The 24,474-nt window shown below is 31.6% G+C and overlaps 1 protein-coding gene across 1 annotated transcript; it reads left to right on the forward strand.

The window, feature by feature from the left end:
* The first annotated feature begins 76 nt into the window (after positions 1–76).
* On the forward strand, positions 77–24,226 carry LOC139487767 (polyunsaturated fatty acid 5-lipoxygenase-like). Its single transcript, XM_071272843.1, has 16 exons — positions 77–207; positions 1,682–2,164; positions 5,901–5,945; positions 7,230–7,358; positions 8,191–8,288; positions 9,201–9,336; positions 9,937–10,032; positions 11,196–11,292; positions 12,579–12,696; positions 13,000–13,092; positions 14,728–14,788; positions 17,051–17,159; positions 20,096–20,187; positions 20,503–20,676; positions 21,263–21,426; positions 23,933–24,226. The coding sequence occupies exons 2-16, from the start codon at positions 1,706–1,708 to the stop codon at positions 24,045–24,047; spliced, it is 1,986 nt and encodes a 661-aa protein (XP_071128944.1). The 5' UTR covers positions 77–207; positions 1,682–1,705; the 3' UTR covers positions 24,048–24,226.
* The last annotated feature ends 248 nt before the right edge of the window (positions 24,227–24,474 follow it).

Below are 24,474 nucleotides of genomic sequence, written 5' to 3' on the forward strand. Positions count from 1 at the left end.
GTTCTTATTTTTAACCAGATTAATTAAATTGTATGTATCCTTTTTAAAGATTAAGAATTGAACTAAGCCACGGATGCTCTTCTCGATTTAGATTTTTAATCTGTATATATTTGAATATCCTTAACTGATTTTTGTGCATTTTTATTCAAGACGTGATAAGACAGTCACGGGCGGTGGATTTCAATTTGAAACAATAGTTGAAATAAGGTATAATTACATATTTATTATATTATTTATTTTTTAGGGAAAAAAAGTTATGGAACTGCAATCAGCAAAGTTGTTACGTATATGTATCGTCAAATCAGATAATCCATTATGTAAATAAATTGTTCATTTCAACGCTAGATATTATACCCCATTCTTGAGAAGAATGCCATCATATTTATGGTTCAATCTAATACATTTTAAGATAACAAAATGTGTTGCTTTAGAATACGGTCAAATAACACTTGACTATAAAATTAACTATCACTACGTCTATCACTAGCGCATTATCAGTCATAATGTCATAGTGCCATTTTTTTTTATATAAATATTAAAAATGTAATATTTTTTTTAAAATTTAAATCCAGTTCTATTCTTACAAGGCTTTAAAAAAAAAAAAAAAAAAAAAAAATGAAAATGGCTTATTCACACATGTGTTACTTGACACTGCATGTACATACAAAATAAAATCTAAAACAAATTCATATTTGTGTAAGTTGAAACGATAGAAAGCAATATAAAGATATTCATTTGAGTTTCATGTACTGTGTCTAAAGTACTCCGGAAAAAATGTTTTGATTCGATTACATCTAACGTGCAGTATAGTGACGGATGACTTTCAAATAGATACAATTAACGATGTCTGTTTATCTATTTGTTGCTGCATACAATTGTAGAATACACATATTTTATAATGTGATATATTTTATTCTATTTAACCGTCCGAGATTACTGAAAAAATGCAAAAAGTAAAAATAAAATCAATACCAAGTTACACCTAAAAGTCCTCCTAATTTTTTTGATTATGATTTATAAAACATATATGAATTATTTTCAAAAGTTCGGAGACGACTCCTAATTCGTACGTCGGTTGATACCGGTAGCACACCGTGAAACATCTGATAAGGGATTCTGCGGGCGGCAAAATAAGAAAATCGCTCCAGACACAGCAACCCAAAAGTAACTTTTGATTTAGTAAACCAGTACAGATTATTGCATGGCATTTTTCATTTCAGACCCTTCATTGGCCCGGGGTCATGATATCAGCCCGATTCGCAGGCTCGAGAGCAAATATCACGAACGAGGGCCGATAAAGGGTCTGATATGAAAAATGACATGTAATGATCTTTTAATTATACACTTGTACGTCAACAGAAGAAATACAGAGAGGAACCATTTGAATTTCCACACTGTGTTGTCGTTTTTTTAACGTCTGCCATGTTTTCTAAACGAAATTTAAAAAAATACACGAAGTTGCATGCGATAAACGTCACGGAAAATAACGAAAAGGCATGTGATAACATATCGGAATCAGTCAATAAAGGTTCGTTTATCAGCCTGTCGAGGAAATGGTTAGGAATCTGATTAATAAACATAGTAGTCCTTTCGTAACCTTTACATATTTTTAAATGTTATTGAACTGTTAAATTTAAGTAATATTTGATGCAAGTATATGATAAATTTCATTAATTAACAGGTAAATTACTCGTAGACTGTCAATATGGTGTCCTATAAAATATCAGTTAAAACTGGTGACAAAAAGGGAGCTGGGACCGATGCCAATGTATATATAATACTGTATGGAAAAGGTCCTCAGACAAGCAAGTACAACCTTGATACGTTCTTTAAAAATGATTTTGAACAAGGCAGTATTGATGACTATACAGTTGATTCTGATGTCAACATACCCGAAGTTCAAAGAATCGAGCTATGGCGAGACAATTATGGTTTATTCAGCAACTGGTATTTAGATTGGATCGAGGTAACCAATGTGGAATCGGGCATCACGTCTATATTCCCTGCGATGAAGTGGATCAAAGCAGACCACCATTACATTTTTAACCACATAGACACATGTCTACCACAAGATGATCCCTTTAAACAAAAGAGAATGCTAGAATTACAGACTATAAAGAAAGACTATCAGTTACAAGTGAAAGTACCTGGACTCCCTGCTCAGGTATATGTAACATTTACATAATTATTTAACCTGACAATTTGATATAAAACTTATTTGAACAGTTGGTTAACAAATATACGATTAACACGATTAAATGTGTTGGTGTAGTTCATTGATTTTTCAAAAAACCTTATATATGACGAATTAACAATTAATTGCGCTTTATAGATGAGAGCAAGTGAACGGCTATATGTTTTCAAAGGCCCAAACAGAACATCAGTGTAACATCAAATAAATATCTAAATATTATTAAAGCGAAGTCTAACACACATTATTAATATCCGATCAAAGGTCGATCTTTCATTTTTGCTGGTGTGTTTTGTACGTGTGACGTTTTGTGTTTTTTTTTTATACATATGACGTGGATCTGTACTTTTAAACGTCCAACCATTGATTATGTTAATGTTCTATTATAATGCCATTATGTTACTGGTCTATTATAAAGGTGAAAATACTTTGAACGACAAAATTATTTTACTCGCGTAGTGGTATTAACCATAATGTGGATTGTCAAAAATTCTAAAGAACTTCTGGATAATTTAAAGTCTTCGTTTTTTTTCTGTTATTAGTTCCAACAAAAACTTTTGATTTTTCAACCCTGTAAACCGCCATTCCCCATTATAATTTTGAAGATATGTTGAACGACAAAACTATTTTATATTTCTTCCTGTGTGACGTTTACATTTTCTTAGATCAAACACGTGACTACACTAAGAATTGATGTGAATGCAGTAACATGACTTCAAATATTTCAATCCTTTATAGGTTGATTTAAAATACATATATAAGTAAGCAATGAATGTGGTTATTAAATTTGATAGATACTTTTTGTGATTTGTTAAATACTTGTTTGTTTTTGGATTGTGACACAGTGATGACTGCTGTAACCATAATTTGACAATGTTACCTATTATGTCTGTTTTGACCACGCATCGTTATAAATATAAGGGAATTTGATGCGACTGTCATACAAGTGAGAGGTTTAGCTCTATAAAACCAGGTTCAATTCACCATTTTCCACATTTTAAAATGCCTGTACCAAGTCAGGAATATGACAGTTGTTGTCCATTTGTTTGATTTGTTTTATCATTTGATTTTGCCATTTGATTTGGGACTTTCCGTTTTGAATTTTCCTCGGAGTTCAGAATTTTTGTGAATTTACTATTTTCTTAAGAGCAATATTCATTCGGAACCCACGTATTGAAAATTTAGATTGGTAATAGCTTCATTTATTCAAGTTTAAAATCCAAGTACCACATCGAGTATGCCAATCCAAAATAGCGAAAAGATCATAATCATAAGGAGCAATTAATTAAAAGTTTGTACCGGTTGGCAAGTAAATAAACTCATCATATACCAGGATTGAAAGTTTATATTTACGCCATATGTGCGCTTCGTCTACAAAAGACTCATCAGTGACGCTCGAATAAAAAAATGTTAAAAAGGCCAAAAAAAGTTCGTCGATGATGAGCATTGAGGACCAAAAATTCCTAAAAATTTTGCCAAATGCAGCTAAGGTAATATATTCCTGAGGTAGATAAGCCTTAAATTAAAAGTTTTGTTAACGGTTGATGTATATAGTTATGAACATATCAATGATAACTCAAGTCAACACAGAAGTGCTGACTTATGGGCTGGTGATAACCCTCGGGGAATTAAAACTCCACCAGAAGTGGCATCGACCCAGTGGTTGTAAATAAAAGACCAGGATTAAAATTTTACATTTACGCCATACGCGCGTTTCGTCTACAAAAGACTCATCAGTGGCGCTCCAATAATTTTCTAAATGGCTAAATAAAGTACGATGTTGAAGAGCATTGAGGACCAATGATATTATAAGTTATATGGTTCGCTACTGACCCCCTACGGATGCATAGAGGGTTAGTAAAATCCATAGGGGGTGAGGCCGGAGGATAATTCACCTTCTATGGATCCGTAGGGGGTCAGTAGATAACCGTATAACGAATTTATCGTACGCTGGACTTTTTTATTGCTGCGTTTTGTTGAAAAATAATCAAAGAAACACAACAACATAAATAGATGACGTCACCATTACCACGTCACGAACCCCCTATTAAATTTACTAACCCCCTACGGTCTCATAGGGGGTCACCACGTGACGGCGTTAAACCAATCACAACGTGATAATTTAGCCGCGGTACGATAAAACTTATATTGGTTGCAATGAATTACGTTGTTTTACTCTCTGACGTCATACAACAATAGGCGTTGTCAAGACGTCGATTACGGCGGATCAAAAAAAAATTGTGAATGCGTAGAAAAAAGATATAGTTCCTTACATGTTTTACATTAATTTCTTTAAAAAAAGCCATTTGCAAATAATTTAATTTTGGATGTAACGCGTCTTCTGATTGGTTGACATTATTTTGTTATGAGCTCATAGACATAATTTAGTCATGTGACCGTGACGTCATCAACGTTTTTTCAAGGTTTTCTACGGTTTAAAATGGAATTTAGAATTAAATTTTAAGAAATGACTGTAATATTTTTTTCTGTCTATGAAGAAATAACATAAAAAATGTTGGGCACACTGTTAAATAACCCGCTACGCGCGTTATTCAGTGTGCACCAAATTTTTTAATGTTATTTCTTCATGGACAGAAAAAATATTACAGTCATTCCTTAAATGTAATAAAAAGAATAATTAATTAAAGAATTCAAATATCGAAAAATATTCAACTACGCGCATTCGTGAATTAATGTGTTGTTCGGTCACTCGTTGAATATTTTTCTCTATTTGAATTCTTCGATTAGTTATTCTATAAAAAATAGTAAAATATCGACTGCCATCAATTTATTGAACATGTCCATGATCAACCCAGCCAATAGCTTACAGTTGAAGGCCAGTATAAGATGGTCAAATGGGAGCGTAAAATGCAATGAAAGTACCAGTATATAAATTCACATGAACCTTGCTTTTTAAAAAAACAAAACCTTTCTGCACAGAGTTCTATGAATAAGTACTGCTCTGACTTTCAATCATTCTTAATATAACGATAAAAAGGTTGAAACAATATCTTCTGAATTAGTTACACGCCCAGAAGTTGCCATTGCTAATTGAATTTGAATATCAAAGAGTACATATGGGTAGACCTTTAACATTATACAATAATTTTTTATATTTCTATGAACTGAAATTTTATCTATAGAACTACGTTTTGCTATTGAAAGCATTTCGATTCAAACATGCAATTTCAATGTTTGTGTCCGCTTCAAATGATGTCGCTTAACAAAATGAAATCATTTGCTCCGTAGACTAACTTTATTTTTTTGTTAAGTATGCACTTTTTTTCAACAAATACTAAAAAATTGCAAAATTCCGTCTAAGTACGGTTTGAGGCTTTCTATGTTTGTTTATAAATTGTGCATGCCCTTATTGCGCTTAAAATCAATTTGAAGAAGACTTTCAGAATAAACATATATCATTATGACAAATGGCTAAGTGTTTTTTTTTTGTATAGTTGAAAGTTGTGTTTATTGTATAAACATCAAAACCATCAAATATGACGATGTTCAGTTAGGTTATGTAGTACCTCGGCAGGTCCTTCTCAATGACACAACGTGTTCATTAAAAAAAAATTTCATCTCATTAATCAATTATGTTTAAGTGTAATTGTCTTTCCTTCCTTGTTATATTTTTACAATAATTTTGAAAATGTGCAATATACTGTTAAAAGAACATTCAATATGATATATGTACATTAATATTTTGCAGGTTAAAGATTTACCAGATGATGAAAGTTTTTCATTTGATTATAAAGTGAGTATATTTATAAAAATATAATATAAAACTTGCTTGTAAAAATGATTAGTTAAGTTGCTTTATTACGGTTTCGATTGATACAATTTTGAATGTCCATGATGATTTGTGTTTTTTAAGAACGTTGCGATGAAGATTTTGTTTTCTCCCCAATCTTTTTCTTTTAGGTCTTTTACGGTGCCTTGTTGTTCTGATATATATAAAATTGATATTATTGATCGTTATTGACCATGTGCTTACAAAAGTCACCTCCCAGTACGGTACTCTCTAGTAGGATCAATTGTTTATAATAATTTCATTTTATTTGATTCTGTCTTTGTATCTTTTTATATACATGTGTATCAATATTTGCCATGTCTGTTTATTTTGATCACACATTGTTGTCACGAGTCAAAATGATGGAATTCTATATGTACTGTCATACAAGTCAGAGGTTTCGATAGCTACACAACCAGGTTTAATCCACCACCCTCTACATACATAAATGACTGTACCTTGTCTAGATATGATAGTTGTTTTCCATTCGTTTGATGTGTTCGTGCTTTTGATTTTTTGATTGTTTTGATTAGGGACTTTACGTTTTGAATTATCGTTCAATCTTACTAACATATAATGTGCGGCATATAGCTCCTTCTTCTGTTTGTCGAAGAACAAATTGTAATGAAGTTATGCTGCGTAACATAACTTGAAGTTATTGACAAGGAAAAACATAGGAGTTTGTGCTAGAAACTACTTCTTTTAACAGTCTATATTTCACATCTGGACTATTATGTCCCTATGTTGTTAGTTTGCATTTATTACCTAGTTATATACTTATTTTATTTCAATGCATGCGTGTCAATTTCAATTTTTTTTTATTTTAAAAAGCACAACAAAAGATTTCACTGCCTTAGTATAATAAATTAACTAAATGTCTTTGTCTTATAAAATAAGATGAAAATCGGAAATCGTTTCAAAAGTGATGTTATAAGAAAGTTTGGACATACCAACATGAAAATTCGTCTTTTCGTAGATATCAGCTTGAAAAAAAAGAAAATTATCTTTTTTGTCATTTTAAGAAAAGAAAGCATGAAGAGTCATATCAAAAACAGTTCATTAGAATTGAGTTTCATGTGGTACACTCGAATAGTCTAATGTTCAATAATTCAAAGTCCTTTAAGGGTTAAAGAAAGTTGCATAAATTCAGTAAAAATATTTATATTAAAAAAAAACGGATTTTACATTTTTAAAAGATATTTAATTGAATGTTATGATTAAATGATAATGTCATTTATAATTAAACAGTTCAACATTGGCAAGAAGTTAACGATATTTGCACTAGAAAGTAAGAAATTAGTAATGGCCAATGGCTTCAACTGGAAGGATGTAGATGACGTCAAGACTGTGTATACGCCAATCTTTGGTGTTCCAGAGGTAACTTCTTATATCATTTTACCTTTGATCTCACTACACCATTCTGTCCTTCTTTAATTCGTTTTGGTTTCGAATTCTTAAATAATAATATGATTTGATTTTCCTATGCGAGCGCAACACGTGTTTCGTGAATAACCTTCATCATGTTATGTTGTGTGTGCATATCAAAAGTTTTGAAAGCCAGGAGCAAATACATTAGAGAGTACACTTTTTTTTCTTTGTTGTGTCTTATGTACTGTTGTTGCTTCACGTTTTCTGCCATGGTATTGTCACTGATAAAGACAGAATATTTGCCTTGTCACAGGCCATACACAAAACCCTTAGCAATTGTTGTAAAGTTTCTGTAACGACCAAAGAGTCTGCACTCTCTGCACGGGATAGAAAGATAATAATAATAAACATAATTATACTATTTTGTAAATAAGTTAATTTATAAAAGTGCCTTGAATTAACTTTTGGATCATATTGAACATACACACTTAATAACAAGACAAAATTCATTATATGCAGCATTTTGTAAAGGGAGCACAGCGAACTAGTTAGAAAGGTTTCATATTTATCGAGTAGCTGATATTTTATAATATTATTTCGATGACAATCTGACAATCAATTTATCGGCGGTTGATTTTACCATTCGGGTCAAACACAATGGCGTCGGGCATAAAAGCGGAGTATCAAAGCTATTGCGGACGAGACAAGCAAACATGTATTTATAAGAAAATTTATGAACAGCTGACAATAGTGACACGGCAAAAGGATAGACCGATAATAAATTTCTTCGAAGAAGGCTTAACATGTTTTGCAATAATTGTTATTAAGTCCTCTGTTTCAGAATTCAGAATATTTCAATGACGACGCAGATTTTGGGCGACAGAGACTTGCAAGTTTGAACTCTTTACTTATCACCTTGTGTACAGCAATCCCAGAAAAGTATAACTCTTCAATTATTCTAAGAGTATAAAAGTTTGATAATAAAAACTTATATTTATAATTTAAAATTTACCTTTGAACAAAGCAATTTAATAATATTTTTAATGAGATACGTGTAACAATTTTTTTCTAGAAGGTCAACATATTAAGTTTACACTTCTGCTATGTTAGGGTAAGGGTACTATGCTCTCTAAATGTCCAGGTCAAACAAGGCTGAAAATGAACATCAAGAAAATTGAAATCATGATGATAAATGTAAACAAACCCGGGCCAGTTCTAAATTACTTGACAGAAAACATTACCAATTGTTTACACCTTCAATCACATTAGCACTACTGTAACAACGGATGTTGAAACGTTATCTAGTATTAAAAGAAGACAACCTAAGGTAAGGTGAGCTCTTAACAACCTGTATATGGAGATCTGCAGGACAATAGATCGACCGGACCAAACTCAAACTTAATAGCAGCTGTGATTTGCCTTTATATTATGTGTATATAAATTTGTTGGAGAATGACAGATCAAGACAAAAACAGACTCTGTGTTCCGTACCAAAAGCCTCAGAAAAATTATGCGAATTTTTTATCCACAAATAAATCTCAAACCAGAACCTTTCACCAGATGCCAACAATAAGATATGGCAACTTCTATATTCAGAAGACGCTTGAGGTTGATCGGACATTTCCTACGGAAAGCAAAAGAAGATATCACTAAGACAGCACTTCAGTGGACTACAGAATGTAAAAGAAAGAGAGGAAGGATTATTGTTATCTTTATTGTTTAATCAGGAATGACACAAATCATCACGGAGTTAGCGTAAAATTACTTAGGAGTTTGGAAAGAGAAACGAAGTTTTTTTTAAAGTGTGACACAAACAACGTCATTTGCTTTAAGAAATTAATATCTTCACAGGTTTGGAGTGACTGAAGAAATGGTTAAGCCATTTTTGGAAGGCAAGACTTTAGAAGAAGCCATGAAAGAAAATCGACTTTTCATTATTGATTTAGCGCTTTTAGAAGGTTGTCCTGCAAAGACCGAGGACCTTGTTGTAAGTAATATTGATATTGGTTTATAAAATAAGCGATCAGATCTATCGAACTAAGCTCGACTAATGTTACTGTCAAATCCTAATTGTTTGAATGTATTACACTGTGCATAAGATCAGATATATGCACATTTTATTTTATTTTTGGTAAATAAATATTCACCTTCATGTAGTACTTGGTTGTTGTTGTTAATCTTGTTGATCTCTTTTAAAAACGACTGATAGGATTGAAGACTAATTTCGATATTTGTATTTCCTGTGATCTTTCACTAAATTTATCACTAACACATTTAGTCTAGTCAAAATAAAGTTTAACGTCAAACTAATTGCAACAAAAGAAATTTTTGGTCAATTTGAATTATAATGTATGTCTTTTAAAACAACATATTAAAAATCGACAAAAATCGATCGGCTAGTATTTTCTTAAAATCGATTTCAAATTTGCTAATAACCTTTTAATTATGAATAATAAATGTGTGAGGACGATATATTTTACACTATAATGTCTCTGTGGTAATTTTATATGCATATAAAATGTTGCTGCATATTATTCTATTTTATTTGTATAATGTTTGAAGATAACTTGCCCTTTTATGTTTGTAGATAACTTGCCCTTTTAGCTTGTTTTATTTCAACAATGCCAATCATCTTATGCCGATAGCTATACAGTTATTTCAGCAAAAAGGAACGGATAACCCAGTAAGTTGATACTTTACTTTCCATATCATGTCCTTTCATTGTAAATCATGAAACATATTTGTTAGTTATTTGTTACTATAGTGATTAAGAATATAAATTAATTTTTACTACTGTACCTCAATTTTTGACTTTTTTACCAATTATGTCTGTTTGTTTTGCTCACATATTGTTGTCAATGTAATGGAATTTTATATGACTGTCATATAAGTGAGAGGTTTAGCTAGCTATAAAACCAGGTTTAATCCATCATTTTCTGTAAAAGAAATTGCCTAGACCTAGTCAGGAATATGACAGTTGTTTTCCATTCGTTTGATGTTTTATTCTTCAATTTCTTCATGTTTCGCTTCATAGATTAATTATAGAATAACTAATCGAAGAATTCAAACAGAAAAAAAATATTCAACGAGTGACCGAACAACACATTAATTCACGAATGCGCGTAGCAAATGAGTTCATTATCAGTGTTGTTCGGTCACGACTTTAATATTTTTCGATATTTTAATTCTTTAATTAGTTATTCTTTTTATTACATTGGCAAACGGCTTTTTTTTTTTTTAAAGAAATTAATGTAAAAACATGTAAGGAACTATATCTTTTTTCTACGCATTCACAATTTGTTTTGATCCACTGTTATCGACGTCTTGACAACGCCTATTGTTGTATGACGTTAGAGAGTGAAATAACCACGTTTATTTCACATGTGAAATTATCGGTTTTTATTTAACTGGGAAATCAACGTAATTCATTGCAACCAATGTAACAAATCATTTTATTAAATAATTTAAAGTTTATTATTTATAAGATGAATGGTCTTTTCAATATGATTTTATTTGAGGATATCGAAGATAATGACTACAGTCAGTCTTTTTCATACACTATCAAAGTTTGAGACGAACTTTATTCAATTGGAGTCTACAATTTTCCATTTTTAATTTAAAATATATGTACTCAAAAGTGCATATATGTTGAGATTTAAACTGTACACAAGAGGAGGCTTTTCTTTTCTTTTGTGGACCTAAAATGTATGTACCAATATGCCGGCAGCACCTATACATGTTATATAAAAATATTTATTTTGACACGGTATACTGACGTCCAGCTATTCAATTTTAATGCACGATAAATAGTTTGACTTTTACATATTTTCTTATTATATATTACAGGTCTTCTTACCATCAGATCCTGAGTACACGTGGATGATGGCAAAGATGTGGTATAATCTGGCTGAAGCTCATTACCACCAAGCTTTAACTCATTTGAGTAAGTAGGAAAACTTTTTACATTAAACATGCTTTGTTATATGCGATACAAGATTTAACAAACTCTTAATTATGTTAAATAAAGGCAACAGTAGTATACCGCTGTTCAAAACTAGTAAATCGATGGACAAAAAACAAATCGGGGTAACAAACTAAAACAAAGGGAAACGCATTAAATATAAGAGGAGAACAACGACACAACATTAAAATGTAACACACACAGAAACGGACTTATCATTAGACAAAATCCGATGAGAACAACAAATATAACATCAAAACCAAATACATGAATTTGGGATAGAAAAGTATCGTGACACGTTTTAGTAGTAATGTGAATTCATACTCAAATATAAGAGAAAACAAACGACACAACGTTAAAATGTAACACACACAGAAACGAACTATAATATAACAATAGCCATATTCCTGACTTAGTACAGGACATTTTTTAATGAAAAAAAAGTGGGTTGAACCTGGTTTCGTGGCATGCCAAACCTCCCGCTTTAATGGCAATGTTAAATTAAAATGACAACATAACATTACAGGACTACAATGTAAATAAATAGGAGAACATATATGACAAAGAAACACATGAATAATAGCTAACAAAAGGCACAAGGTTTAAAATTCAATACACCAGAATCGCGCCTCGTCCACACAAGACTTACCAGTGACGCCCAGATATAAAAGTTCGAAAGTCAAAACAAGTACAAAGTTGTACAGCACTGAGGATCAAAAGTTCAAAAAGGTTGTGCCATATACGTCTAGGGTTTTCTGCTTGGTATAAGAACATCCTTATTATTAAGAACAATTTATGCTATTGCAAACAGTAAATTTTATTAATCAATCAATTTAACACTTTGAATCATTTTACGTCAGGTTTTATTCTTCATAAAACGCGGAAAAATCCTTTACATAGACATTTAGCTATTCTGTAATTCTGTAGTGTAACTACCTGTTTGACGAGATATAAGACCAAAAGAAAAATACAAAGTAAATTAAAAAAAACTCTCATTAACAACAATATAGAATTGAGTGCAATCATAGCAAATCTTCTAAAATCTAACAGTCCTAGTCAATCGCACCTGTCACGTGTGCAAGAATCGAACTCACAACATCAGTATTGGTAGGCTAGTGATACAGAGAGAAGACTTCTTAAACCACTTGGCCCCCCTCCCCCCAAAAAAAAATGAAAAAAATTTGAATTAAACATTCTAATATGAATAACTTAAAACCTCAAAGATCAAAGAAAACGTGCATAAATAATTACTGTTGTTTTCGTTTCAGATCTCACCCATTTTATGATGGAAGGAATATGTGTTGCAACAAAGAGAAACCTTTCACCATCACATCCTATTTGTAGATTACTCACTCCTCATTTTATGTACCTGATCGCTATCAATTTGTATGCATTTTTCTTTCTTTTAAATGAAATATTTAACTCACATTTTTCTGTCTTTTAAATGAAATATTTAACTCACATTTCTCCAATACAAAATCTTAAGGGATTATGATAGTTAATATTAAAATAAGAACAGGTTACATGTACATCAACTCTGTGTATTTAACTTTTTATTTTTCTTCTAAGTTCTATTTTAGAGGTCCATGTTAAAGAAAACTATATTTTAATAGTAAAAAATGTAAAAGAAAAGAAAAACGTCCTGATAACGTGAATTATGAAATAACTGGTTCTTGCATTTAACTTCAGCCTTGGTCTTGGAACTTTAATTAACCCAGGAGGTCTCTTTGACAAAACTTCAAGTGGTGGAATTAATGGTGCCTTCTTCTTAATGAGAAAAAGGTGAGAACAGTTGCTATGATACATAGATATTAACAAAAAAATTAAAACAAAGAAAAAACAAATAGAAGAGTTTTTTGCATTGCCTGTAAAAAAAAAAATTTGTTGATAAAAGATGACGAAGATACCAAAGGAACATTCAAACTCATAAGTTGAAAATAACGTGACAACTCCATGGCAAAAAAAGACCAAAATTCAGTATAACAAACGTAACTGTTAAAGAAAACTAAAGACTTATTAACAAGAACCCCGCCAAAAACCGGGTCGATTTCAGTTGCTCCGAGAGGGCAAGCAGAATCTGCTTCACATATGGCAAGCGTCGTGTTGTTCATGCAAGTCCAAACACGTGCGGTAAGTCGTATTCCTGGAAAATGAGAGATTGAGGTCGCGACGATTGGCAAATATTCTTCATCATCTGTGAACAGATATCCTATAACGCTCAACCAAAATATGTCGGTGTTCCCGTAAAATTTAACTTCACCACTTGAAATTCTATAATTTCTAATTATAATTCAATGAGAGAGCAACCGAACGACGTAAAAAAAGCAATAGTCATTTCAATTGACAGAAACCAATTTTAAAAGATCTGCGATGAACACCAACGCCCATAATTTTAGTGCTTAACATTCATAATCTAAGAATGGACGGATGTTGTACAAAACCGGGTTCAACCCACCATTTTTTTAAAATGTCCTGTACCAAGTTAGGAAAATGGCCATATGTTTCCCTCAGTTTTAGTTTGTAACCTCGATTTGTTTTTTCTCAATCGATTTATGAATTTCGAACAGCGATATACTACTGTTGCCTTTATTGTATAATACTTTATATTATCTATCATGTGTATACAATTGCTACATTTATAACACCAGATTTTTCACAAAACAGCAACAACATGTATATGAGTTAAAATACAACCACTGACGAAGATCCTCACTTACAAAATTATTTTCTATCAGACAACAATTTGCTTTGCCGTATGTGCCATAATGGCATTAATTACGGGATTTTTAGTTTGATATTGTTATTCAACTTCGAATATATTTTCTCCGAAAACTGTTTTGATGTGTTCTACTGATCAGTCTTATGTTGATATAACGTCAAAAATAGAAAATCACGAGCTTGGTATCTTTCGTTGGCTTTTATGATCGGTACATGATCATGTGACTGGTATAATTAGGGTTTTGATATATCACCCCTCTCTTTAAATATAGATTTGTTGATTAATATTTACATAGAACAATAAAAATCATATCAGTAAAAGGCACGAACCCTTCAATACTAGATACACAAATTTCAAGTTAAACAAAACACTAATAAAAAAACGTATCAAAATTTGATCGCAGTTATTCAAAGCAAGTTTGTTGTGCTGAATATGTCGACATTGAACATATATCTTAAACTTTGATTTGACAACATGACTTGCCTCTCGATCAGATGGATGAAAGAAAACATATTTTAACTAAATCCAAAGAATTTGGGCTTGTTTATCATATGTGTAATACACATGTATGCTAGTGTATACTATTTGTATATGTTATTTGACTTCATTTGTTTTTGTTTCCACAATGTGTCTTCTTCGTACATTTCAACGGTAAAATACTAGTATTATATAATTCTTTTCTAATTTTCTTCTTACAGCATGGAGTTTTGGAGATTGGATACACATGGAACTTTACCAGAAAATCTAAAGAGCAGAGGGGTGCGTTATAATGAATGATATTTAATAACATGCGATTTTGCACGAGTTAATTAAGCACAAAAATCGGAATGAGATTCTAGTATTGACAAATAGAGGGGAGAACAAAAATTTAAGAAATTCATCTTCTGCTAGGGTAAAAGAACAAAAAAAAGGATAAATACTTATGTCACATTCCAAGAACGTTACACAAAAAGTAAAATAATAAGTAGTACAAATCCTTTAACAAAAAATTACAAGGGTTAACAAAAAATGATTTCTAAAGAATTCCTTATAAAAATGACCTGAAAGAATGAAGAAATGTTTTTAAATAAAGGCAACAGTAGTATACCGCTGTTCGAAATTCTTAAATCGATTGAGAATAAACAAATCCGGGTTACAAACTAAAACTGAGGGAAACACATCAAATATAAGAGAGCAACGACACAACAGAAACACTAAAATGCAGCATACACAGAAACGAACTATAATATAACAATGGCCATTTTCCGGACTTGGTACAGGATATTTTAAAACAAAATGTTGGGTCGAACCTGGTTTTGTGGCTAGCCGAACCTCCCGCTTTTATGATTTCTAGAGAAGTCCTTATAAAAATACCTGAAAGATTGAAGAAAAGTCTTTAAAAAAAGGCAACAGTAGTATTCTGCTGTTCGAAATTCTTAAATCGATCGAGTATAAAAAAAATCCGGTTTACAAACTAAAACTGAGGGACACAAATCAAATGTAAGAGAACAACGACACAAAAGAAACACTGAAATGCAACACACACAGAAACGAACTATAATATAACATTGGCCATTTTCCTGACTTGGTACAGGATATTCTAAGAATAATGGTGGGTTGAACCTGGTTTTGTGGCTAGCCAAACCTCCCGCATTTATGGCAATGTTGACTGTCCCTTCGTTATCTTTCGTCCCTCTTTTAAATATAACATTAGAATGACAATATTACATGACAGGACTACAATACAAATGAATGGAAGAACATACAGGACAGACAAACACAAAAATAAATAATACAAATCATGGAAATAAAAACTTACCTGTCATACAATAACTACTTTACTTGTTTTACGTGTCATACAATAACTACTTTACTTGTTTTACCTGTCATACAATAACTACTTTACTTGTTTTACCTGTCATACAATAACTACTTTACTTGTTTTACCTGTCATACAATAACTACTTTACTTGTTTTCTAAAACGTATTTACATTCACAAACATATTGAACAATATATAATTATAGTCTCACTACGACAAATCTAAAAGAAAAAGTCGTTTCTTATTCAGTACTGAAACTGGATTTTGCAAACTGCTAACCTTAGCTAGAACTTACCTTTATAATAATACTAAATGCATGGTGTATTTTCTTGTAGATCGCTCATTTACTTCAAGTATAGTGAAAGTACTAATACTTTCTGTCACATATCAATGTCGGGTAAAAATACGTTCTCAGATAAAATGAAACATAGCTTCTTTGAATTTTAAAGATAGCTTTATACATTTTTTTCTGTCATGGTTTATCAACTTCCTGTTTACCTAATACCTTTAGGAAGGAATCCATTTAATCACAGTTGCTCACTGCAATTTTTTGATTGCTCTTATTACATTATTTAACAGACAAAATTTAAAAACACAATGTTATTCCAAATAAAGGCAACAGTAGTATACCGCTGTTCAAAAGTCATAAATTTTAAAAATATTCTTGTTACAAAAGCTTCCAAAAATTGAAAACACTATTAGTAGACAACTATGAGTCGTCACTGCAAACGCATGTAACTAGGAAAAATGAGAAATATACGTTTTTTTTTATTGAAGAGCTGACGTTAAATTATCATGAAGGAACGAAAAACTTAAAAAGATTGGAAAGGTCTTATCCCTAATCTAATGTTCTATTAAACTACGACAAATTAAATACAAGAGAATCAGATTGAAATATTTGCTGTAATCGATAAATAAAATCTTTATTATGCCTGATTGTGATACAGTGGATGATTAGCCATTAAATTTGAAACTTAATTGTTTTGTTGATAATGACATGAATGTCAGATATAGTTGTATTTATGCAAGTGATTTGTTATTGTTTTTTGAAACTCTTGGACGTAAACGAAAAAAACCCTAATGTACAGCAATAAATGTTTTACGGATACATTATCTGCGGGAGTCTGCTGTTTGTTTATACACTGACCACAACATATTTGATTTTGACAGCATTATGAAATTAACGAGACGCTGCTAAATGCCCACCTGTTTTCTTTTCAGGTTCTTGACCAGTCTGTTTTAAAAGATGCCTACCATATGAGGGATGATGCTCTTCTCCTTTATGATGCCATCAAAACTTACGTTCAGAATTATGTGATTCACTATTATTGTAAGTCCTTTTTAATTCATTTTGATAAGTTTTACTGTTTACATAAGGTATATAATTCAACTTTGGTTTTCAATTTTTTTAACCATTGTTTTAATTTTTGCACCTCATTTTTAACATGTCTCTAATCAAACTAAACTGTGGCAACATTATGGTTACAAGAGCGCAATTATTTGTCTACATTTTACCGGCAAGTTTTTCACCCCAAAATGATACTCAGAATAGAATCTTATACGGCTTCTGATTGGTTGATACATGATTGGAATTACATTTAATCAAAAGCTTATCCAATAAGGTATAAAAATTGCCGAAAATCATATTCATATTTTACGAAGTATAGAAAATATCTTCCATTTCTGCACGTCGGAGCCATTAAAAATATGCCTTTTTCATTAAGCGTAAAAAGTAGACGATCTTTTTCAACTGCATTTTAAGTCAATTTGAGCCGCATGACCCTAGATATTTTTTTGGTTGTAATGCAACACTGGCATTTCTAGTAACAGGAACTGCTACCCGTTTTTCCTTAGTTAGTCTAGTCTTTGAGAAAAAAAAATACGGAACACTAGTGGTACCCTATGGAAAATGCATTACGAATAATTGCGCTCTTGTAACCTATAGAGAAATGACACTTTTTTTTTAATAAGGGTTTGAAAAATATCAAAAATAGTCATTTTGCTCGGGGAAAATGTGAAACAGTGAGAAACGGGGTCAAATGGACTTTTTATCAACGTGAATTCATGCTAAAGTCTGTTTCCTATTTGCATTTATTTCTATATCTAAATCTAGGGTAAGCTCGAATGTCGACAAAGTTTGAAGAGAATAAAACGTTTTTGTGATATCTACTGTTTTTATCGGAAAAAGCATCTATTTATCTTGAATTTGAAGTTAAATTTTAGTTTTTAACCATAATGACCGTGTTTCAGTTGCTGTTCTAGCAAAAAGCTAATTTCGTGAAAATTGGCCAAAAGGGTCCCTACACAAATACCAACGATTTAGTTAAATTACAAAGTAGAAAAATTAATCTTGACATTGAATATTGTAGTCCAAGAATAGTTTCTCTTGCCAAAGTAGTAATATTATATTTTGACTATTTTATTTATTGTGTCTGTTTATTTAACGCATCAATGTAAATATATCGGAAATTGATGAGACTGTCATTAAAGTGATAGGGTTAGCTCTAAAGAACCAGGTTTAATCCACCATTTTCTACATTTGAAAATGCCTGTACCAAGTCAGGAATATGACAGTTCTTGTCCATTCGTTTTTGATGCGTTTTGTTATTTGACTTTGCCATGTGATTATGGACTTTCCCAATTGATTTTCCTCTAAGTTCCGTATTTTTGTGATTTTACTTTTTATCATATTTTCAAAATTTGGAAAAACTTTAGTCTGTTTCAAAAACGTGTTTTTTCAAGAAATGGTTTCATACAAAGCCATTCTTCAAAATTCGATGTAGCTTTTCCATATCAGGACGGTTTTGTCGACAACATGACCAGTGCTGGATGACCTTCGAAAAATTAGGCCAGTAAATTAACATTATCTTCATGTCTCTTTGACCAGTACAATATTTGGTGAAAAAATCAGTTCCAATTTTTGGCCTGACCGGCGTGCAAAAACTAGTTCTCCAAATTCAGAGAGTGATCAGATAATGTTTTGAAGATGTGATATTATCTAGATAGACGCTAGCGCAACTTTTGGCCCGGGCCTGAATTTTCGGATTTTTTTTCACTACCGTATAGGTTACAAGAGCGCAATTAATGGTTTACATTTAACTGGCAAGATGGTACTCAGAATAGAATCATAAACGGCTTCTGATTGGTTGATACAGGATTGGAATTAAAGTTAATCAAAAGCTTATCCAATTAGGTTTAAAAATTGCCGAAAATCATATTCACATTTTACGAAGTATAGAAAATATCTATTTTTTTTCTTGTTGAGAATAGACGAGAAAAAAATACGGAACACTAGTGGTACCCTATGGAAAATGCATTACGAATAATTGCGCTCTTGTAACCTTATGTGTTCAAAAAGTAAGATTTTTTAACACGTGACTTTCATACGTGACTGTCTACAGTGTATCATTTACACTTGCTTTCCGATTGTGTTTGTGGTCAGGGTATCTATGATGACTGATTTTCAGTATTCATGTTTTTACAGTTTTATTTTTTTGAAACAATAAACTCAGAAAAGTGTCTTTCCTATATGATTATTCTATTTTTTTTTTTATTAGATACCTCATCAATGATTATAGCAATGTATATTGTTCAAATGTCACCAACAGTGAATGGTACATTTTCTAAGGGTTATATTAATTTATTCACGACATCTTATATGTTGTAAATAAAGGCAACAATAGTATACCGCTGTTCAAAAGTTATAAATCGATTGAGAGAAGACAAATTCGGATTACAAACTAAAACCGAGGGAAACACAGCAACTATAAAAGGAAAACAATGAAACAACAGAAACACGGAAATGAAAAAAAAAAACAAACCCCAACACCTTGCAAACGATAATGCTACATATATAGAAACGAGCAATTAGATTAAACGGTGGGTTGAACTTGGTTCTGTGGCTAGCCAAACTGCACGCTTAATGGTAATGTTAAGTATACCGCTAAAATGACCACATTACATGACGGTAACATTTTTGTTGAGCCAATTGGTTGTACTAAAGTACAAAAGAGGGGCAAACGATACCAGAGGGACAGTCAAGCTCATCAAAATCTATGAGTTTGACTGTCCCTCTTGTATCTTTCGCCCCTCTTTCATAGATCGATAATAATGCCCTGGCTAACAAAGAAAAAGACAAACAAGCAAATTATACAAATGTAGTACACACGACACAACCTAGAAAACTAAAGAGCATGATTATTTTTAGACGTATAAGAATAACTCAGAATCAATAGTTATTAAAATTTGAATTTGTTTGTGTTTTAGCTGTAGAAGGATCACTGAAGGCAGACTATGAAATACAGAACTGGGGCGCAGAAATTGTAAAGAGCAGGGATGATGGTGGTGTAGGAATTTTGGTTCGTAATTTCTTTTTATATAATACACTATTTTCAAGTGGTCGTTTTATCAATGAACCAATTCATACATTGTTGCACAAAACTACATTTTTGAAAAACTAAGGCTTTGTCTACCTCAGGAATGAATTACCTAAGCTGTATTTGGCAAAATATTTAGGAGTTTTGGTCCCCAATGCTCTTCAACTTCGTACTTTATGTGGCCTTTTTACCTTTTTTGATTCGAGCGTCGCTGATGAGTCGTTTGAAGACGAAACGCGCTTCTGGCGCATATACCAAATCCTGGTATCAATGATGAGCTAATTTTCATCTTTGCAGGGAGTTCCAAATGACGGCAAATTTGAAACAAATGACCAGTTAGTGGTGACGTTGACAGCCATTATCTATACATGCAGTGTTGCCCATGCTGCAGCTAACTTCCAACAGTATGATGAATACGCAGCTCCATTTAGAATGGCATTTACTATGCATGGAGTTCCTCCTAAGGATAAGGTAAGGCGTGTCTTGTATCTCTAGTCGACAAAAATAGTAAAACATAATTTGAATCCGCAATGCTCTTCAACTTTGTATTTGTTTGGCTATATAACTATTTTGATATGAGCGTCACTGATGAGTCTTATGTAGACGAAACGCGCGTCTGGCGTACTTAATTATAGTAAAACATAATTTTGAATCCGCAATGCTCTTCAACTTTGTATGTGTTTGGCTATATAAATATTTTGATATGAGTGTCACTGATGAGTCTTATGTAGACGAAACGCGCGTTTGGCGTACTAAATTATCCTGGTACCTTTGATAACTAATTAACATACTGAAATATGTCAAGCAAATACTTAAATACAATTTAAATTTACCTAAATTATGTATAATAAACAATAGGTGACATTACATAATATTTATGAAAGACACTATAAAAAAATCAGAAACCCCATGATGGGAGTGAAGGATGGAAACATGAAAACAGACCACTGAAGAAAAAATGATATTACTCGCTCATACAACAGATATAAATGGACTAATTAACAGCATTTACATATTAACTTTCGAGAAACCTTTTTTTTTAAATTTGAAATTTTAGAGTCAAGTTGAGATTGAAACCATATTGAAGACTATTCCTAACAGAGCTGAGCTTCTCGAGCTAATGTCAATTACAAAAGTGCTTAGTGAGAAAGCAACACAAAGTCTGGGTGATTTTGAGAAGCAGTTGATTGTAGATCCACCGGCTGTAAAAATTGTACATGAGTAAGTTAAGACTTAAGTCAGAGTTCATATTTAAGATTATTTTTTTCTTACAATTTAAAAAATGTTATGGGTATAAACAATAAAGTTAACATCTTTGATGGATAACCTATTTGATATTTGCCTTTAAAACATATGAGAGGTTTAGCGCTATCAAACCTGGTTCAATCCTCCATTTTCTACATGTGAAAATACCTGTACCAAGTCAGGAATATGACAGTTGTTGTCCATTCGTTTAATGTGTTTTATTATTTGATTTTGCCATGTGATTAGGGACTTTCCGTTTGAATCGGAGTTCAGTATTTTTGTGATTTTACTTATCACTTAATCTTTTTCAGAAATCTATTAAAGCAGCTTGATTAATGACTGGGAAAGAAATGACTTCTTACTTCTATTTTTTTTTTTTAAATTTCGAAAATAAACATTGAGGTATTTTTTTTTACATAGGCAACATCAAATCAAATGTAACACACTGATTTTGACGCACGCCATTTTCTAGCATATCGTTGTTTAATTGACAATGCAAAAAGTATTGATACATACGGTATGTAATACCATTTCATAAACATGCTAAACATGTGGTAAATTAATATAAAACTATGATTTTTTTTTCATTTTACGTATAAAAATTACCATAATTTCGGAACAGATGATTAAGCTTACTTTTAATGGCCGAACTATTATCTTTAAAAAGTATAACAGGACAAATTTTAAACAGCAGTTAAAAACTAAATCAACCACAAACAACATACTCTTCAGAAAATAAATAGACGAACTAAAAAAGACAAACAACAATGAACAGCACATTATCATGACAGCCTGGTTTGCTACAGAATCAACATATGTTAGGGTTAAACTAATTTAACATGCGCACAAACTTGTAATGAAATTCCGCTGAGTAACTGCAAATAACGCTTTATAAATCTTATGTGTCAGAACCGTATTAAAAATATAAAAGTTATGCACAAATGGTTAGTAAAGGTTTTTTAAGTATAAATAGAGAAACAAAAATAGATTGAAACTCATCGGAATATCATGCATTCTATATACAAAGTGAGACCAGAGGCTCTTCCCGCTGTCTATATAGAAGCATTATCGAGGGATAAATGTGAAGTCCAGTAATAAGTCAAATAAGAGCCCATGTGTTATAAATTATAAAAAGTATCAAGGCATATGGTGCCTATAAAACGAATAAATCGTAAATCGTGAATAATTGAAAAGGACGTTTTGTTGCCTCATTTGTTTTTTCTGACTCTGTAATCTATAGAAATGAATATCATCGATGTAGGAGAGAGCAATGAGTAAATGATAAATTACTTCGTAGTATACATTGAGATTAATAAACTTTAAAAAAAATTGCGATTTCATATTAACTTCTAATTACTAAAAAGTAAAATCACAAAAATACTGAACTCCGATGAAAATTCAAAACGAAAAGTCCCTAATTAAATGGAAAAATGAAAATATTAAACACATCAAACAAATGGATAACAACTGTCATATTACTGACTTTGTAAGGCATTTTCTTACGTAGAAAATGTTGGATTGAATCTGGTTTTATAGCTAGCTCAGCACTCTCGCTTGTATGACTGTCGCATCAAATTCCATTATATTGACAATGATGTGTAAACAAAACAAACAGACATAATACATTGTAGGTGAAAATGTCATAAATAAGGGTACAAAAAAAAATCCATTGAAATTGTCGATATACAATTATGCTGAGTTTAAAAGCATAAGTTTAACACTTTACTGTACTGATGTATATTTTTATCTATATTTTTAATAGTTGGGAATCTCTCCTTATACTTTAGAACTATTGCGATAATTGATACTATATTAAATTATCAGAAACATAACACAAAATATTTCATTATCAAATATTATATTCCCATTTCTGTAAACTGGTGTGCAATCAAAGGCAAATCATATAAACTAGGTTTAAATGAATAATTAAACAGAGAAGTGAAATGCACTGTTTACTGTAACAGGTTTAAGGCTTCGCAGAAAAAAAACCCCAATAAGTGTAGTACAAGTAGGAAAGAGAAACCAGAGGGACATACACACTTTTAGTACTCTATTATGTTTTATTTGAAGCATGTTTTCGTATTGTGTTCTCAATATTACCCCAATGGTCAATCCCATGGGATTTTGCCCTGTCCCATTGGATATTGAAAATCCCATGTTTTTCTAAATCAAGTTACAAAATATATATAATAATAACAGGAGAAAAGCAATGAAATTATTAAATCCCATGTAATTCCGCACACTTTGGTTATATTCACGACACTGCAGCTGTAAGGAGAGGAGGAAGTTGTGTATTGTTATCTTGTGTGACATCGGAGGGTTTTTACTTGTAATTCTGTATACCATCTGCATTCAGAATCATTAGTTTAAATACAAAAAATAAATAACACCAATGAAATAAAACTTTGAACTGTTTTCAAGATACTAATACTTTTTTTTTTTGCTGTCTGTTTAGTAATTCGCCATCTTCTTGCCATTGTAGATTTCGACAAAGCTTAAGGGATATTGGTAAAACAATTGACGAGCGCAACAAAATACGGGAAAATCCATACGACTGGCTTCATCCAACAGCAATACCGAATGCCATAAGTATTTGAAGTTTCTGTCTGCGTTATTATAGCTAAAGAATATCGTACAACATGCACGAATTTCTGAGTATCTCTATTTATTTGTCAATGTGGTCTTAAACTATATGATTTATCTGAAATGTGTATTTATATGATAAGCACAATATATCTTACTTATTGAAGAATAAAAAAATGAACATAACATTTTATATATGGCATGCCGTTCGAATCCCTTTTCTGGATTTACCTTTGTCAGGAACGCTAAAAGTTAAACTTTTTTTTGGTGTCAAATGCAATTGAATTTTTAAAAGAACATGAGTTAATTCAAATCAGCTATAATCTTTTCAACACCTGCAATGCTATTTAATACCTTTCCGAGTAAGCTACTTTTTTAATAGTATTAATGATAGATATGGTAAACAAAATAATTAGACCTAGTTTCATATTTTTGGTTTGT

This window comes from Mytilus edulis, chromosome 1 (genome assembly GCF_963676685.1).
Source record: "Mytilus edulis chromosome 1, xbMytEdul2.2, whole genome shotgun sequence".
Classification (NCBI taxonomy): domain Eukaryota; kingdom Metazoa; phylum Mollusca; class Bivalvia; order Mytilida; family Mytilidae; genus Mytilus; species Mytilus edulis.

Excerpts from the sequence above, each read along its gene's own strand:
- LOC139487767 (XM_071272843.1), top strand. The coding sequence starts at position 1,706 with ATGGTGTCCTATAAAATATCAGTTAAAACTGGTGACAAAAAGGGAGCT. Across the intron at positions 10,033-11,195 it reads AAAAAGGAACGGATAACCCA|GTCTTCTTACCATCAGATCC; the intron begins GTAAGTTGATAC and ends TATATATTACAG. Across the intron at positions 20,188-20,502 it reads ATGGTGGTGTAGGAATTTTG|GGAGTTCCAAATGACGGCAA; the intron begins GTTCGTAATTTC and ends TCATCTTTGCAG.